The 15,945-nt window shown below is 52.6% G+C and overlaps 8 protein-coding genes; 4 read left to right on the forward strand and 4 right to left on the reverse strand.

Annotated features, from left to right (window-relative positions):
• Positions 1 to 593: 593 nt before the first annotated feature.
• On the reverse strand, positions 594 to 1,801 carry RCC_01646 (related to PEROXISOMAL MEMBRANE PROTEIN PER10; the record flags this gene model as incomplete). XM_023766940.1 has 2 exons in its annotated part: positions 594 to 1,708; positions 1,765 to 1,801. The coding sequence occupies 2 exons, from the start codon at positions 1,799 to 1,801 to the stop codon at positions 594 to 596; spliced, it is 1,152 nt and encodes a 383-aa protein (XP_023622708.1).
• Positions 1,802 to 2,091: 290 nt separating this feature from the next.
• On the forward strand, positions 2,092 to 4,407 carry RCC_01647 (related to Probable kinetochore protein NDC80; the record flags this gene model as incomplete). XM_023766941.1 has 2 exons in its annotated part: positions 2,092 to 2,136; positions 2,212 to 4,407. The coding sequence occupies 2 exons, from the start codon at positions 2,092 to 2,094 to the stop codon at positions 4,405 to 4,407; spliced, it is 2,241 nt and encodes a 746-aa protein (XP_023622709.1).
• Positions 4,408 to 4,875: 468 nt separating this feature from the next.
• Positions 4,876 to 5,262, forward strand: RCC_01648 (uncharacterized protein; the record flags this gene model as incomplete). The annotated part of the gene is made up of 1 exon (XM_023766942.1): positions 4,876 to 5,262. The coding sequence occupies one exon, from the start codon at positions 4,876 to 4,878 to the stop codon at positions 5,260 to 5,262; it is 387 nt and encodes a 128-aa protein (XP_023622710.1).
• Positions 5,263 to 5,794: 532 nt separating this feature from the next.
• Positions 5,795 to 6,763, reverse strand: RCC_01649 (uncharacterized protein; the record flags this gene model as incomplete). Its single annotated transcript, XM_023766943.1, has 1 exon — positions 5,795 to 6,763. The coding sequence occupies one exon, from the start codon at positions 6,761 to 6,763 to the stop codon at positions 5,795 to 5,797; it is 969 nt and encodes a 322-aa protein (XP_023622711.1).
• A 436-nt stretch (positions 6,764 to 7,199) lies between these two features.
• Positions 7,200 to 8,849, reverse strand: RCC_01650 (uncharacterized protein; the record flags this gene model as incomplete). XM_023766944.1 has 5 exons in its annotated part: positions 7,200 to 7,255; positions 7,307 to 7,590; positions 7,646 to 8,017; positions 8,074 to 8,691; positions 8,737 to 8,849. The coding sequence occupies 5 exons, from the start codon at positions 8,847 to 8,849 to the stop codon at positions 7,200 to 7,202; spliced, it is 1,443 nt and encodes a 480-aa protein (XP_023622712.1).
• A 481-nt stretch (positions 8,850 to 9,330) lies between these two features.
• On the forward strand, positions 9,331 to 10,888 carry RCC_01651 (related to transcription/repair factor TFIIH subunit; the record flags this gene model as incomplete). XM_023766945.1 has 2 exons in its annotated part: positions 9,331 to 10,047; positions 10,103 to 10,888. 2 exons carry the CDS (start codon positions 9,331 to 9,333, stop codon positions 10,886 to 10,888), a joined length of 1,503 nt encoding a protein of 500 aa, XP_023622713.1.
• Positions 10,889 to 11,228: 340 nt separating this feature from the next.
• Positions 11,229 to 13,016, reverse strand: RCC_01652 (uncharacterized protein; the record flags this gene model as incomplete). Its single annotated transcript, XM_023766946.1, has 1 exon — positions 11,229 to 13,016. The coding sequence occupies one exon, from the start codon at positions 13,014 to 13,016 to the stop codon at positions 11,229 to 11,231; it is 1,788 nt and encodes a 595-aa protein (XP_023622714.1).
• Positions 13,017 to 14,635: 1,619 nt separating this feature from the next.
• On the forward strand, positions 14,636 to 15,496 carry RCC_01653 (uncharacterized protein; the record flags this gene model as incomplete). Its single annotated transcript, XM_023766947.1, has 1 exon — positions 14,636 to 15,496. One exon carries the CDS (start codon positions 14,636 to 14,638, stop codon positions 15,494 to 15,496), a length of 861 nt encoding a protein of 286 aa, XP_023622715.1.
• Positions 15,497 to 15,945: the final 449 nt, after the last annotated feature.

Here is a 15,945-nt window from a genome sequence, read left to right on the forward strand (position 1 = left end):
AGACAGGCAATTCCAATGCGTGTCGGAGTGCCCAGGTCCTCATCCGTATCGACCTCACCAACTGGCGCGCAGGCGGTAACACAGCATGGATAGCACAGACGACGACAAGGACTTATCGGGCGCTCAAATAATCGTATTTCGAAGCAGTGAAAAAGACCTGCACAGGAGAAAAAAAACATCAGCTTTCATCCCAAAACCACCAAGCCAGCCAACAACTCAAGCATGCCAAAAATGGAGGGATCGATCAGAGCTTTCTTTGAACATCACCAAACTTCCGTCGCACGCGGAACCAGCAATTCAGCGGCTTCGTCGTGGGTTATATTTTCAGTTCAAGTGTAATTTGGGTCATCAGGTAAATGGGCATTTGCAACCAAGCGAAGGAAGGGGAAATGGGAGATGAACGTACCATAGCTCTTGTAATTCTCCTCCAAAAATCTCGTCTCCACGTTCGTGAAGTAAGCAAAGAAATGCTCAAGCACCTACCTTCCTCCCCGTATGCCCAGCTTGAAATGTCAGCGAGATGGAATAGCGTTTCAACAAATACAATCCTGAATCCAACCTTCCCTTCAACTCCACCGACATTACAGATTTTCCTAAGTAGCAGCGTCAACCATCTCCGTCGCCGTTCCACTCTCCGTCGTTCCATTGGTGCCATTTGTTTCCGCAGCTTTGGCTTCCTCGCTCTTCTTCTTGGCAGCCAATTGCCAGCTTGGGATAGCTGCTCCACCACCAGATCCCTTTCCTCCGCGRTCCAAGAGACGGGAGTATGGAGTCTGAGAGCCGCCTGGAATCTCTCTTGCTTGAGAAGTGGTCGCAGTGGAGTTGGCGGGTGGGTATACGGGTGCGGTGTACGCTGACGGCGTTGTCGTGGAGGCGGGTGTAGAGGAGCCATTAGTTTCCGGCGCTGGCTTCTCCTCTTCTGCTGTCGCAGGCTTTGGAGCAGATGAAGGGTTTGCGAACGCTGGGGTGGTGCGAGCTGCAGCGGGAGCAGCAGCGCCTCCCACTCGGTTTCCGACCAGAGTCTTCAGCGATTTGACCTCGCCAACCAAATCTCCCAACCTTCCCTCCATCACACCCTTCTCCTTCTCCAACGCCTTGGGCACCAGATCCCTGAGTTCTTGCATCTCCCTCGCAATCCTTTTGGCCTCAATCTCCCGCTCATCATTCGCTGACTTCATCCTCGCCAGCACACTCTCCACTTCTCCCAACGCGACATCCAATCGCTCCTTCCTCGCCGCTTCCGCAGATTTCAAATCCGCCGTATCGGTCGCCAGTTGATCCAACAAGGCGAATGCTTTGTCAAATGAAGCATCGATGCTTGCTTTGTCGCTCTCCAACTGTGGCGGGGTGGGAGGAGCGATCAGCGGGAGGATATAGCGTTTCGCAGTCCAGTAGATCCCATATGAAGCAGAGCCGATCACCGTTGCGGCTATGAAGTAGTCACGCCAGTCACGTTGGGGAGGTTCGGGAGGCGGTTGTTGCCAATATTGCTGTGGATTTTGTTGGTAGCCGCCATATTGCTGGGGTGGAGGGCGTTGCTGGAATTGTTGTTGTGCGGGTTGATATTGGACAGGAGGGGAGGAGGCGGGGGCGGCCTGGCCGACGCGGGCGAGGGAGGTGTCGATTTCTTCCTGCGTCAGGTTTTTGGAACGGAGGAAGGCGATGCGTTGCTCAACGGGTGCTGTGGCTACGGAGGGATCTTGGAGGACTGGGATGGGACGGTTRGATATTGCAGCATTTGAGGAGATTGACAGCAATTCTCACAGCTGATAGCTCCCTCGATCAGATCCTCGCGAACCATCTTCAAAGCCAAAGGGGGGAGTCTTTGCGTGTTGAAGAGAGATGATCACGCACGCACGCACGTGAGAGATGAGATGAGATGATGGAGACGGATGGACGTGGCTAGCCGCAGCCGAGGCTCGTCTCGATGGAGACTAGCGTTGCCGGACTCCGACGTTGCTATCGGGTGGCTTGGCATTGTTTACATCGAAGTTGGCCCGCAATCACATCAGCCTTGCAAAGTCGCGAMATTCACCGACTTGCGCAAACCGACAGGATCCACATTTGGCGCATTGATCGCATTCCGGCAGCATGTCGCAGGAAACGGGACTCTTCTCCGTCCGCCGTCCACGAGAGGTATGTTCCATCATATAATCTTCCACATGTTCACGCGCAAGACCACCCACTGACGCCCTGCCTCTCAAGCAACAGACGCTCGGCGCCGTATCGCACAACGTCTCCGCCATTCCCATGCCGGCCTCCGCCATGAAGCGATCCTCTTCCACCCATTTCGGCGGGAATACCACGACAAACCATGCTCGATCAACGTCGGGATCGCGCATGTCGCTCGCGCCCGGCCGACCTTCACAACCCATGTTCGATCGCTCATCATCGGGAGGAGAATTGGCCGGATTCTCGACCGTCCAGCGGCCGAGCACACAAAATATCTTCGCCAGCAGTCGAAAGAGCTTTGCGCCCGTCAGCGCCACGCCCGCATCCTCAAATCCCATTCAATTTCAGGACACGGCCAGACGGAGTAGCGTCTACAGCGCCCGTCCTTCTGCAGGCTTCGGTCCCCAAGGCCATCAATCGTTCTTTGCCACGGCTCCTCCCATCAATGGAATTCCTCCCGRTCCACGAAGATTACGCGATTCGGCCACCCGACAGCAGATGGGTCAGGAATTGATGGAGTTCTTGACCCAACGCAACTTCGAAATGGAGATGAAGCACTCCCYCACCCACAAGACGATGACTTCTCCCACCCAAAAGGACTTTAACCTGATGTTTCAGTTCCTCTACCACAACATCGACCCGTCATATCGCTTCCAGAAGAACATTGACGCAGAGGTCCCTCCCCTCCTCAAGCAGATGCGATATCCTTTTGAGAAGAACATCTCAAAGTCGCAGTTGGCGGCTGTGGGAGGGAATAACTGGAGCACCTTCCTCGGACTACTCCACTGGATGATGTTGCTGGCCAAAATGATGGAGCAGTACAGCATGGGAATGTGGGATGATGCTTGTGCAGAGGCCGGTTTTGATGTCAGCGCTGATCGCATCACTTTTCAATTCTTGTCAGACGCATATAAGGAGTGGCTGTCAATCGAGGATGATGATGATGAAGAGGAGGAGGCCAAGCGAAGGATTCAACCGCATGTGGATGCAATGGCGGCGAAATTTGAACAGGCGAATGCTGCAAATCTGGAACAAGTCAAGCTATTGGAGACCGAATCAAAGGCCCTCCAAGAACGAATCGATGATCTGGGAAAATCCGCGCCGAGACTGGCAAAACTGGACGAGACAATCAAGATTCTGGAGGAAGACCGTCAGAAATTCGAACAGTACAACGCATCCATGGACGCCAAGGTTGAAAAGTACAGTCACCGCGCCGAACTCCTTCAACAAGAGATTGAGAAGTGTGAAACGGAAATGGCTGAAGCTGAGGCTGATCGAGATGATCTCCAACGACAAGTCGACGAACAGGGCCTCTCCGTTCAGGATATTGACAGAATGAACAACGAGCGGGAACGTCTCATCAAAGGTGTGGAAGCCACACAAGTTCGCCTCGAAGAGACAAAAGAACGCTCCTCCAAGAAAGAAGCAGAAACTGGCGCGAAGCTGGATGAGCTGGAAAGCGCTGTACAACGATACAATGGTCTGGGTTACCAAATTGGCATCATTCCCGCAACAGCCCACAACGCTCACGACTTCGAGTATGAACTGCGTCTGGATCTCAATTCCGGACCGGACTTTAGTGCAAGTCAGCAATTCTCCTCTTCCCGTTCGGGAGGAAGTAAACCTGGAGACCGTCTCCTTCAGGACGCAGAACATGGCTACGTGCCACACCATCTCCTGCCCACACCAGACCTCAAACTCACCAAACGCCACCTCCAAGATCTTCGAAAGGAAATCAGTGAGAGGAGGAATACTGCTCTAGAAGAAGACATGGCGAAAGTAGACATGCTCGACAAAACCCGCGAAGCTCTCGAAGACAAAGCCTCGGAACTCGAAACTCTTCAACATCGTGTAGAAGCCGCACAAACTGCTTTTGAGAAGGCTCGAGAGGTCACCACCACTCAAGGAATGGCCTCGGAAACCCAAATCGAGCGAATGGAGAAGGAGTTGGGCAAAATGAGAGCCGGGGTCGGGGAGACGGTGGCTTTAATGGAACAGAGGGAAATGGCAGTGAATCTTGAATACGAGGAGATGATCTTCAAGGGAGGAGCGATGCGGGAGGAAATGTACGGGGAGTTGGAAAGGATTGTGAAGTTCGTGGTTGATTGGAAAATCCATGTGCAAGGGTCGCTGGAGCAGTACGAGGAATTCGTCGCCGAGGAGGTGGAGAGGGAGTTTGAGGGGGAAGGACGAAGGGATGGTGGGGAGGTCTTTGAGGATGATATGGAGGAGTAGGATTGGAAGGTGTGTGTAATGATGTTATGAGGTTGTTGGCGTTTGATGGGAGGGAGATACCTCGTTCTTTTTTAGGGCACTCTACCTTGGGCTTTCTTGTATGTATTTTGCTCATTCGTCTGAGCTGTGGAGAGGACTTGAACCACTTTACGACGGAAACTTGTGTGTTTATAGAGTATCGAGAGATGAATCCACATTWGGTCGCCAAACACGCGAGCCGGCGGTATTGGTAAGCTAAAGGACCACATTCACTCACTGCGAGGTCGATGACTGGTTTCGGCTTAGCGGCTATCCGGCGATGCCGTCCGCCGCGCGAGATGGTCAAAGCTGAACTTTTCTTTTGGTCTCGGCCCACGACTGACATTCAAAAATCACACACACCTTCTTTCAATCGTCAAGCTCGTTATTAACCACAGGCCTCTTAATAGCTCCTAATCCCATCTTAAAATCAACTTTAAAAACTTCAAGATGCGTGATACTACAACCCGAGACGGGCGCGCTATGCGCAAAGCGGCTCCCACGTGTTTCCCGACGGCCGCAAGCCGTACATGCAAAATACCCGAACTCCTCGAAATGATCCTCCTTAAATGCTACCCCGCTGAAATTATCCGTGCGCGCCAAATCAACTCCTTCTTCAAGCACCTTATCGACCGATCCAAAAGCCTTCGTTACGCCATCTTCCTCGAGCAAGACATCGGCAAACTTTATCGTTCACAAAGCCTCCATCCCATCTTTGGCAGACCGGCGCGAATCTTTTACCGAAAAGGATGTGTGGGCGGGGGGTATTCCCATATACGACGCCGAACAAGTATTGATGCGCTGGCCTCGAGGACTTTGGGACGATGTGTTGTTTAGTCAATCTCCATTCCATAGCATCTGGAGTATTCCTCCAGAGAATATAGACCCCGTTGGTAAGAATTATGGAGCTGGCGCAACTTTGGGGGATCTGCGGAAGCGGGTTAAGAGATCCAGAGTTTTGAGGGATGAGAAACTGTACCTTGTGCTCTATAATGCATTTGACTAAGAGAGATGGGGAGGTTGAGTTCAATTCAGCGGTTCGTGCGAGGGTGGTTTGTCATTGGCTTTGTTCTGGGATGGGTGTATTGCGACTTTATGGCAGTCATGGAAGTGGACTTTCCGTTGTCGTTCTATCTTCTATGGGATTGGAAGGACATTGCAGGACATTCGGTTTGAGTCAACCTATGCTATTGCAGATAGGTCTACAAAGCTCTAGTCTTAGAGGAAAAATCGGAGATCAAACATTTTGTTCCATTCTACTGCCTCTTCCCTCAGGAAGCAAAGTAACGCTGCGGACCTGAGATCGAACTGATTTGTAGCATCGCCCATGTTCCCTTCCCTTGATTTCGAAAGGAAACGCCGTCTTCGACTACCTATTCTCCATTCCCTGCGCAGCCTCCCATGCCCTATAATACCCACCAACATTCAAGAGGAAATCTCTCCTCCTAGCTTCCCAACCAAGCACACTCCTAGCCCGACTGGCAGATCCATTGGCCCTCAAACCAAGCGCCTCCATCAGCACATCTCCTCCCGTCCCCTCAAACTCGACGTTCGCCGTCAAGCCCAAACTTCGAATCGTCTCCTCCAAAATCGCTGCCAGATTGATATTCTCAGTAACAACATCAAAGATCGGCCAGTTCCCAACATTGTCGATCTTGCTGACAGCTTTAGTGTAAGATTCCGCAGCATCGTCGACATGCACCAGTCCAAATCTTGCTTCCTTTCCGGCCTTCACCTTCACTGCTTCCGCTCCCATGGCTTTGGCTGCGGCGACAGGACCCCAGAAAGGTCCGAAGTTCCAGGCTGAGCGACCGTACAACATACCCGGTCTCATGATGACTACGTCCAAATGCTCTCGAGCGGCTAGGATGGCTTGTTCCACAGCAGGTCTCCATCCTACCATGTTCGCTGGAGGTGCGGAAGCTAAAGAGTTTCCCACTGGGGAGAGGTCAGAGACGAACTTGGACGGGGTGCCGTGGACCATAATGCCGGATGTGTAAACGAATCCAAGCTTGGGTCCCACAGCGTTCTCAGCTTTGAGGGCGGCTTGACGGGCGGCCGAGAAGGCGATGATGGCGGACAGGATAGCGGAAGTCTCGGCATATCCTTGAGAGGCATCGATAACGACGTCGATGTCATTGTCCTGGAGAGCGGCTGTCAAAGCTTCRGCGTCCGAGAGAGGGAAGACAAGAGGCGCAACTTCGGAGGCCTGAAGGGTTAAGACTTTGGAAGTTGAACGAGTCTGAGCGAAGACCGTGTGAAGACCTGTTCGGAGGAGGGCTTGGGAGACCGCGGAGCCAAGCAGGCCGCTGCCGCCGAGGATGAGAACGTTCGGCATGGCTGACGTTATGGTTTTGATGTTTGTGGTTATAAGCAACGGAGTACTGTCYAGTTGATATTGGTTGCTGAGCACGGGAATGTCGCTGTTGTGGTCAGTTTCAGAGAGGGCAGCTCACATACTTATACGCAGCTCTGTGAGATGAACATCACAGCTTCGGGCGAACCATAAGCCCGAATGCACGGTGTGACGATACTTTAGCAATCACACTACACAACCCTCTCTGAATGAGGAGCTCTCAGAGGATCATCCTCGTCGCGAAGCTCGAAGGATGCGGACTCCGCTCTAGCGTTCACTAGCGTCCATCCTAGCGTCCGCCCTAGCGCCTCTTCGCGTGAAGTTCCATACACCCTCGCTCCGTACTATGCGGTGTTGTCGCACAAAGCTAGTTCTGGGCGCCAAATGGTCTATTCATGTTGAGCGTCAGATGTTGCTGTCAGAGTCCAATCGCTCGTTGCTGGAGCTCTCCGAGAATCTCCGCTTTGTATGCACCTGATGACAAGTCAGCCTCTTCGCACCCCCTCAGCCGATGGAAATACCTACCAGCGACTCTCCATCTCTCTTCGAAGATCCCTAACAATTGCAAAAGAACTACGATTCCGTCTCTGTACTTGGCCTCCGTTGTGACTTCGCATTGCCGCACATATATGCTTGCAACCTGGGAGATGGCAAACAGCGAAAGAGGTCGTAACAGTTCCGAACCCATGAGTTCCAGCTCGAGGTTCAATTCTCGGGCCATTTGAGTCATTGTATCAGTGAGAGCTTTGGTCCTTTCATTCATTCCGCCTTCGCGCGTGAAGGAAGGGTGTTCGAGAAAGAGCTGGGCACTGCAGACATGTTGAGATTAGTGCAGCAGAAATCTTCGAGAGTGATCACACAAACCTATAACACATCATGATAACCCCGCAGTAGTGGGAGCATTCAGTCGCTGTAGCTTCCTTCGGTAGAAGCTCAGCATACACGTCCAGAGTCCGACGTAACTGTTCAGCTTCCTGTGTGTTGAAGGCCGAGTCCGAAGTCGGGCTGTATACATTGTTGAGCACTAAGCCTAGGAGATGGGAAACCTGAGCTGGGCGTGCAAAATAGCCGACACGGACGTTGGAGGCCACTGAGATGCGGCATGGCCTTGGAGGATCTTTTTGTGTGATGCTGTATTGCTGGCTTTCCCATTCTGAGTCGGCGACGGGGAGGATATCGCTAGGTTTAGGATCTCCCACCGACGCCGGCCAGTGTGGTCGCTGTTGCCGTAGAAACCTGTAGATACGGTCAATAAAAGCACAGATAGCAGTTAGCATACGACGAGGCAGTACCTGTCAAGAATGATTATCGCCCACCATGTTCTTTTCTCCTCCTCTCTACGGGTCCAGTGCTCTGTCTCTTGTTGCTGCAAATGACGATCCAGTCCCAACACTATACCCGCTCGCGAGCACATTCCAAGTGATACATAGGCTTCATCTGTCGCACCGTGGTTGAYTTCATAAAGTGCCATCAAGAGACGAGACTGAATAAGATCCAAACACTGAGGACCTTCGGTCTCTGCTAGAGCGAGTAGGCGCTTGGTGTCCCTATATAGAGGAGTACGAAGTGTGTCCACCTCTGCGAAGGGCGGAGCTAAGAGGACAAGGCGCATTATGCATAACAAAACGACCGAATTGACAGAATGCAGGGAGTCTGCGATCTCTTTTTGCCCAGTGGCGGTTCTTGAGCGAGACATGAAAGGAAGCCAAGGATGTATTCGTGCGAAATAGTCTTGCGAGATGTGAAGAATATTGTCCGGTGATCCTAATATTTGTGATGCTTGATTCATGATCGCGGCCGACGTAAAATCCGGATTGTGATCCGTGTGAGATGAAGGCAGGCCAAAAGCAAAGGTCCTCGTCGGGGTGGCCGAAGGAATAGGAACGTCATACTGGCAGCATGTTTGCAGCCTTCGCAGCTTATCAGCGTGCTCTAGAAATCAGTATGCGCCTTACCATATGCAGCTCGAACACGTAGGCATCTGCTTGTCGCAGGCTCGCTTTCGCTTCTTACAAGTAGTGCAAGCTCGAGGAGCAGTGGCTACTGGGGAGGTGATGGGATGGAACATGGTGAATCAGGCGAAACTTTGCAATGCTGATGTGTCGGTACCGACTGGTATTGCCAGACTCACGAAAGGAAGACAGAGCATAGAGTACAGTTCGTTGTATGGAAGACGAAGGAAGGGAGTGGGTGATCGGAAAGGAGTGGAGTCCGAAGTCGCGGGAGCTCCCGCTGCCACAATTCGATTCGAGGATCTCTACATCACTTCGCCGCGAACAACAGCCATGGAGTACTTCCACCACCTCCACCACGCTCGATCAGCTGTTCGTGGACCTCATACAAAAGGCCAGCCACTATTTCACATGCATAGTCCATGAAAATACGATGAGAGAAGGCTTCAAGTCCTTCAAAATCCCGTCGAAACAAGACGGCGACTCTTCAATAACATCAGCATCAATATCAGCATCTACAAGCTGTCAACTCGAGGATTGATATTCGTGCTCCATTATCACCACCATCAAGAGATTTCGTCCCTCACCACCGCCGCAATGTCGACGCCATCAGCAACGCGTGCACTCGACTACCTCGAAACCCTCCCTGGCCTGACCTTCGCCAAACTATACGCCCAACCCAGCACAGCACTCGCGGTCTTCAGGCGCATGCTCCCTCATCTAGCCAAAACCATAGTCATGGCCATGCTGTATCTCCCCACCACAATGAGCGCATCCTCCCTCGAAACTTGGTTCAAAGGTGATGGTGCCAGCCAGGCAGAACGAGAACGGGCAGTCAGCGTGCTGGTCCGGCTAAAGATCATGATGGAAGAGCAAGGAGCACATGGGCAGGGGTTGCTCTATCGGTTGAGTCCGGCATTTGCACAGGGATTGAGGTGTGCGTTGACGGGCGCAGCTGGGACGGGAGGTGGAGCAGGAAAGGGAAGCTTTGGGGTGGCGTGTAGTGCGGAGGAGGTGAAAGCAGAGGAAGCACAAAGCGGAGAGGTGGTGGATGTTGCATTCCTGGATGACTTTGCGCGCAAGCAGTGGGAGGCAATCTTATATTATGTTGTTGGGTCGGCGAATAGCGGCCTCACGGGCGAGAACGACATCGCTTCAGGGACAAAGACTTTGCTGCAGAACGGCGGATATGTGCAGTTGAAGAGCGCCGGACGACAGCGTGTCATTACTCAGCAAGGCTTTACATTTTTGTTGGAGGAAGTCAACGCACAAGTCTGGAGTCTGRCAGTGGTGTATCTGAACTTTTGCGAAAAGGTGAGCAACCAAGCCCTCAAACCTAGCATACCCCCATACTGACAATTTCGTCCAGCTCGGAATGGAACCTCCAGATGTCCTCTCCTTCCTCTTCACCCTCGGCTCTCTCGAATTGGGAATCGCCTACAGCGCCCGCAGCTTAACGCCCACTCAGAATCAAATGCTCACGGACCTCGAGTCTTTCGGACTGGTCTACCGCCGCACCCCAACATCAAACCACTTCTATCCAACCCGCCTCTCAACAACCCTGACCTCCGACTCTCCAGCTCTCCTAAACTCCTCCCTCACATCTGCCTCTAGCTCTTCAGGCGCCGCAACCGGCGAAAAAGGCTACATCATCCTTGAAACCAACTACCGCCTCTACGCCTACACCTCATCACCCCTCCAAATCTCCCTCCTATCCCTCTTCTCCACCCTCCACACCCGGTATCCAAACCTCATAACAGCCAAAATAACAAAAGCGTCCATTGCCTCCGCAATCTCACAATCCATCACCGCAGACCAAATCATCACATACCTCTCCACCCACGCCCATCCAATCTTGCGGCGTTCGGCAGCAATCCATCAAGCTCCAATCCTCCCTCCAACAGTCGTGGATCAGATCCGTCTGTGGCAAATCGAAGGGGAGAGAATGACGACTTGGAAGGGGTTTTATATCAAAGATATGGGCGAGGAGGAGTATAGGAAAGCTGTGGAGTATGCGGAAGCTCTTGGGGTGTTGAGGCAGAGGTTCGATTCGAAGAGAGCGTTCTTTGTGTCGAGAATGGATCAGATGCAGGGGTATTTTAAGCAGCAGGCGGCGAATAAGAAGAGAGACAAGGCTGCCGCAGGAGGAGGCTGAGTGGTGTTGGTGTGATGAGACGTAATTCGTGAATTTAGCGTGGCGTTTGGTCGGCGGGCGGCGTGGAGGTTCGAGGAGGTGTTCGGTGAAGACAGCACAGCATAGAGAGAGGGCGGAGATACCATGCAAACGAGTTTGAAAATGCGTGAGTATTCTGTCTTTCTTACTATCTCCATTGCCTACTTCTCTGCATCTGCTGTCGGTATATCTGTGTGTAAAAAGTCAGCCATCTAGGCAATAACCCACCCATCTCTTGTATCGCGAAAGCCTTATCCAGCACAGCAAGTCCCATTACGTCCATCTTCCGCCACGACCTCATTTATTCCATCTCCACACGGTCTTAGGCACCGACACCAATGCCAAACACGCTTCCGGTCCTCCTGCCCAGGATCCTATCCATCAAACTCACCTTTCTAGCACCACTTCCCGCAGACGATGGTGCATTATCCTCCTTTAACTTCATCTCCAACTGACACCCACTCATCTTTCCTGGTCCCTTCACTGGCCTTCCCAACTCGGAATTATGCAAGGCAGTGGCCAGCTGCGCCTGCCACTTCGAAAAGCTGTCCCGCGCCTCGTCATTCCCGCAGAGCGCATACAATGCTTCGACCGCCCGACGCATACGAGCCGTGTTCGCTTGTGGAGTGTTCGTCCTATTCGTGRAGCTCTTACAGGGCCATGGGCTGTCGAAGCTGGAGGAGCTATGAGATAGGTTCGTATAAGATGACTCTCGGACGACGTCCATGGCGGTTGGTAGGGAGGCGGTGAATTCTTCGGTCCTATACCGATCATTGAGGGCGGAAAAACGGCCAGTCCAGAATGCCACTGGCTCGGCGCGGAGGATCAATTCCTCTGGTTTGACAGCCGGACGCGAGTTGAGAGGCGTGCGCTGACCGATRGAGTCGCCTCTGGATCTGTCGGGTCCCGAAAGAGAGAGGCGTGTGGGCGAAAGCTTCGCCGAGACCTCACGAATATGGTCCGAAGCATGACTTACCAGTCGCAAGTTAGAGCTGCTGTTGAAGATCTGTTTTGCGGCGGGTGTCTTTGATAACGGAGGTGTTGGAGCCTGGCGGGCGGACATCAGGCGGGCCTGCTTAATCTCTCCATGAGCTTGCGACTGGCGATTGTTGGTCACGCTCGTCAAGACTGGCTGGGATTGCCATCTCTGCATCCCTTCACCTTGTCCTGGTGTGCCTGGCCGTCGGTTTGTGCTGCGATAGAGAGGACTGCTCTTGTCCCCTTCTGGACTGGAGCCTTCAAGACCGGAGAGCTGGAGTGACGACAGGTTTCGGGTCAAGTGAGCGCCTTCATTCTCAAACCAGTCTTGGTTGCTATCGAAGGATGATGGCGCGAACGAGGAATCGTAAGTGCAATTTTCATCAAGCAGCCCCATCGCTGATAGCGGTTTGATGGGACTGATCGAGATATTCTCCTTGAAAGCGGTAGAGTGTCGAAAGCTGGTCTCCCGGTTGTGGTTGCCCAGCAGTGGCATGGTATCAGAGCGAGGCAGTCTCCGCCTTTCGCCATTGACCCTGCTCTCCAAAATGGGCAGACGAGATGCAGAGTACTTGCGGTTGGATATGATCGGGGATGGTAGCCTCGTCACCGGGTGTGCAGATGGGATCCTAGCGTGAGACTTGGACTGCAATGAAGGAATGCGACTGTGAGCCCTTGGCTGCGACACAGAAGGAAGTCTAGCATGCGATTTGGATTGTGGGAGTGGTTGCTGCGACTTCTTTGCGCGCGACGGCAAGGGAAGATTGCTAAAAGTCCTGCTGCGTGGCATGCCGCCGATTGGGTCATCTGGGATACAAATGTAGCTGCTTTTCCGCTCCGGCCAGCGGCTACTGGGGAGTGGAGGAGGTGGGACGGGTCCGATGTCATTGTTGTTGTATTCACCGAACAGCTGCGTGGTGGGGTAGTCCTTGTGACTTTTCGGCACTTCAGCAATGACGCTGCTGGAGAGGGAGACTGTAGATGGCGAGTTCTCTGTCGTGTTGTWGGACCGACGCCGGGCGAATGGATTGAGGAGGTGCAGCGACGATAGGGAGCTGAGACGACGGAGAGACTCCCGTCGAGACTCCGGCGTCGCCTCGCTGCTGTTCGACTGGCTTTTAGTCAATGGCATGGCGGATAGTGTGGGTTCGGTGGTGGAGCGAAGATAGCGACGGGGGAATCGGATGGGTGGAGGAGAGGAAGATGCAGACGGAGATCTTGGAAACGACATTGTTGAGATGCAAGAAGGTCCCACGACTGCGATTGTTTGCAGGAAGGGAAGTCACGACCAGGTTGAAAGATTGATCAACACAGAACGACCGAAGAACCTCGAATTCGCAAGAAGTATGACGATCCCTAGTATCTTTACAATTTCTCCCGTCCCTCTTCCTTCGATCACATCAGGAGCACATCAAACTCGGTAGCACCCCGTTACAGAATCCAGAACCCATGCTTTGAGAAGAGAGTTCGAAGTCTGATGACCCCATATCATATTCATCCTTCCACCTCCTCTCATCCGTCAGATCAATCCCGAAAGATTACCTAGTGCCCTCACCCGGAGCAATGTCAGTCCTCTCAGCTGGTCGGTCGAGATGATCTGGCTTGGGTTGAGCGTAGATGGCTCGGCCGGATATCTCGATGACCAGATTCCTGCAAAGACAAAGTAGCCGTGAATTTGTATCAGAATGTAAGGTATAGCATCCAGAACCAGTATCTTCGCAGTCGGAAAGGTAGAGCTGGTCTGGCCAGAATCCATCCATCCAGCTCGAATTCGACATGGGCCAACCAGAGATGCCGATGCCGGTGACTACCTAAGGTAGGTATGAATCATTTCTAGGAACAGGCAATGCGCATACTCCCCGCAGAGTACTTCCTCGAGCTCTTTCAGCCACCATTCTGTGTCTGGCATGGTGACGGTGATGCCGACAAGACCGTGGTTCGAGTGAGATACTTTGTTGCGATTTGTTGCGATGTTGATGTCTGGTGCTTTGGTGGTGAGGAAAGTGAAGGGGATATCAAGATGCGACATGCTTCTAGAGTAAGCGAGAACGAGAAGGAGTGGTTGAATACATGTAACTCGACTTCTGGGAGAGAAGGACCGATTGTGCAACAAGCATCTCCTCTTCGTAAGGTAGATTTGGGAAATCTGGGAGTCTCCAACTCGAGGGGGTTTGCCTAGGTACCTTGAATGAGAGAAGTACGACGGATCACCTCAGATTTCTGCACAATCACTGATCCTCCAAATAACACCACTTGTCGGCTTCTGCGTTGCTGGCCACAGACATCCTGACCCGTCAACGGCGCACACAACGGATATACAACCTTCCGTGATCCCAGCCATCTCCCGCTCTTCACGAGCGGAAGGGCGAGTCAGCAGCATTGCGGTCTCTTTGAGTGCCTGTAGTCTCATTGAGGTCGCCCAAGAATTCTACGGACCACGCTACCAGCAGCAGCTTCAGCTTCAGCGAAGCCGCTTCAGTGCAGCAATTGTCACACGCTCCCGTCCTCGCGGCTCGCGTACCCTCACTTCTTCAACACTTCACCATCTCTCACCACTACACCATCTCCCCGCCACCATCAACAACAACCCAAGTGAACTCGGCTCCTCACCGGCTTCAATTTGCGGAACACCATCAACACAACAGACCACCATCATCATTGCGGCTTTGCATCCACTCCAGCCGGTGACAACGACACAATTTCGCCAAGAGTTCACAATCACTCACCACGTCGAAGTAACAAACATCCAACATGGCGGACGCTCAGTCACCAGCAAAGGGTCAGAAGGTCACTACTGAGGCTGGAATCAACGCCGTCACCAAGACAAAGCCCACCAGCAAAGTCTTCACCGTCGTCGAAGTCCTCGAAAATTTACTTTCCAATCTCTCTTTAACAGAGCTCACCCGGATGGAGCGCGTGTGCTCCCTGTGGCAAAACCTCATCCACACGGCACCAGGACTACAAGAAAGGCGTTTCTTCAAAGCAAGAACAGTCTCCGACCTTATTCGGACGGTGTTCGACCCAGCGACCGATGAAGAGTACATCATACCCGCCCCTTCGATCATGCAACATCGCCCGACGAGTGATGCATTAAATGCAAGCGCCCAAAAGGGAGCCTCGTCTCACATAATATCTACTCTTCACCCATATCTCAGCGAGTCTTCGTTGTCCGAGTTCTGGATTTATTCAGATGACGGTGACATAGACTTCTCAATCGCCTTCGCGGTATTCAGTCCGTGCACGCTACTGGAATGGGTGCTCGGTGAGTATTGGGAGGGCGCTTACATCACCCAACCACCGTGCAAGATGAAGGACGTTGATGTCACGATTCCGAATCTAGATGTGGAAAGAAGCTTCATAGTGGCGTGCTCCTCGAAGAAGTCAGAGGACGACTACGCCACGCTGGGCGACCTCCGACGTGCGATTCAGAAAGTGGATCACGACTTCATTAGTGATAGGAAGCGACAGGCCTACAGACTTCGGATCAGAATCAAGGGACACCTGCTGGACTGCAATGACRGAGTGCGTAAGGCCAGGCAAGCGGATGAAGCCTTTCTCGCAGCTACTAGAATAGAGCCTGCGAAGTGCGTTGTCATTGCGGATGCGAGCTAAGCATTTGATGGCTGTTTCGGGATATCGAGCACTGCTTGCAACTGCCAACGAAGCAGTATTCAACGTACTGGCACGGTAGAGGCCCAAATGTCTGCGTTCGGCAACAGAAAATTGGTTTGCTGGAAACAAAATTCACATTGCTCGCCAAGCAGGAATTGTATATCTTAGCCTCTATTCTATGCATCAACTCTGCTCCTTCTCATCATCAGCTCGTCAAAGAATCTCACCGCGTCAAAGAATCTCACCGACCAAACATATCAACATGGCCCCCAGGACAAGACAAGCTGCTCGCTTACCGAAAGCGTTTCAATACCAACCTGACGTAATCACCATAAGACATGCCGCAACCGCCAAACTCTTCAGTACCGTGGAGCTCCTCGAGACTGTTTTGCACAACTTGTACCATCTCCAATTGACTCGCTGCGAGAAAGTTCATCCAGTCCGGAAAG

Source organism: Ramularia collo-cygni, assembly GCF_900074925.1.
Source record: "Ramularia collo-cygni strain URUG2 genome assembly, contig: RCC_scaffold02, whole genome shotgun sequence".
NCBI classification, from domain to species: domain Eukaryota; kingdom Fungi; phylum Ascomycota; class Dothideomycetes; order Mycosphaerellales; family Mycosphaerellaceae; genus Ramularia; species Ramularia collo-cygni.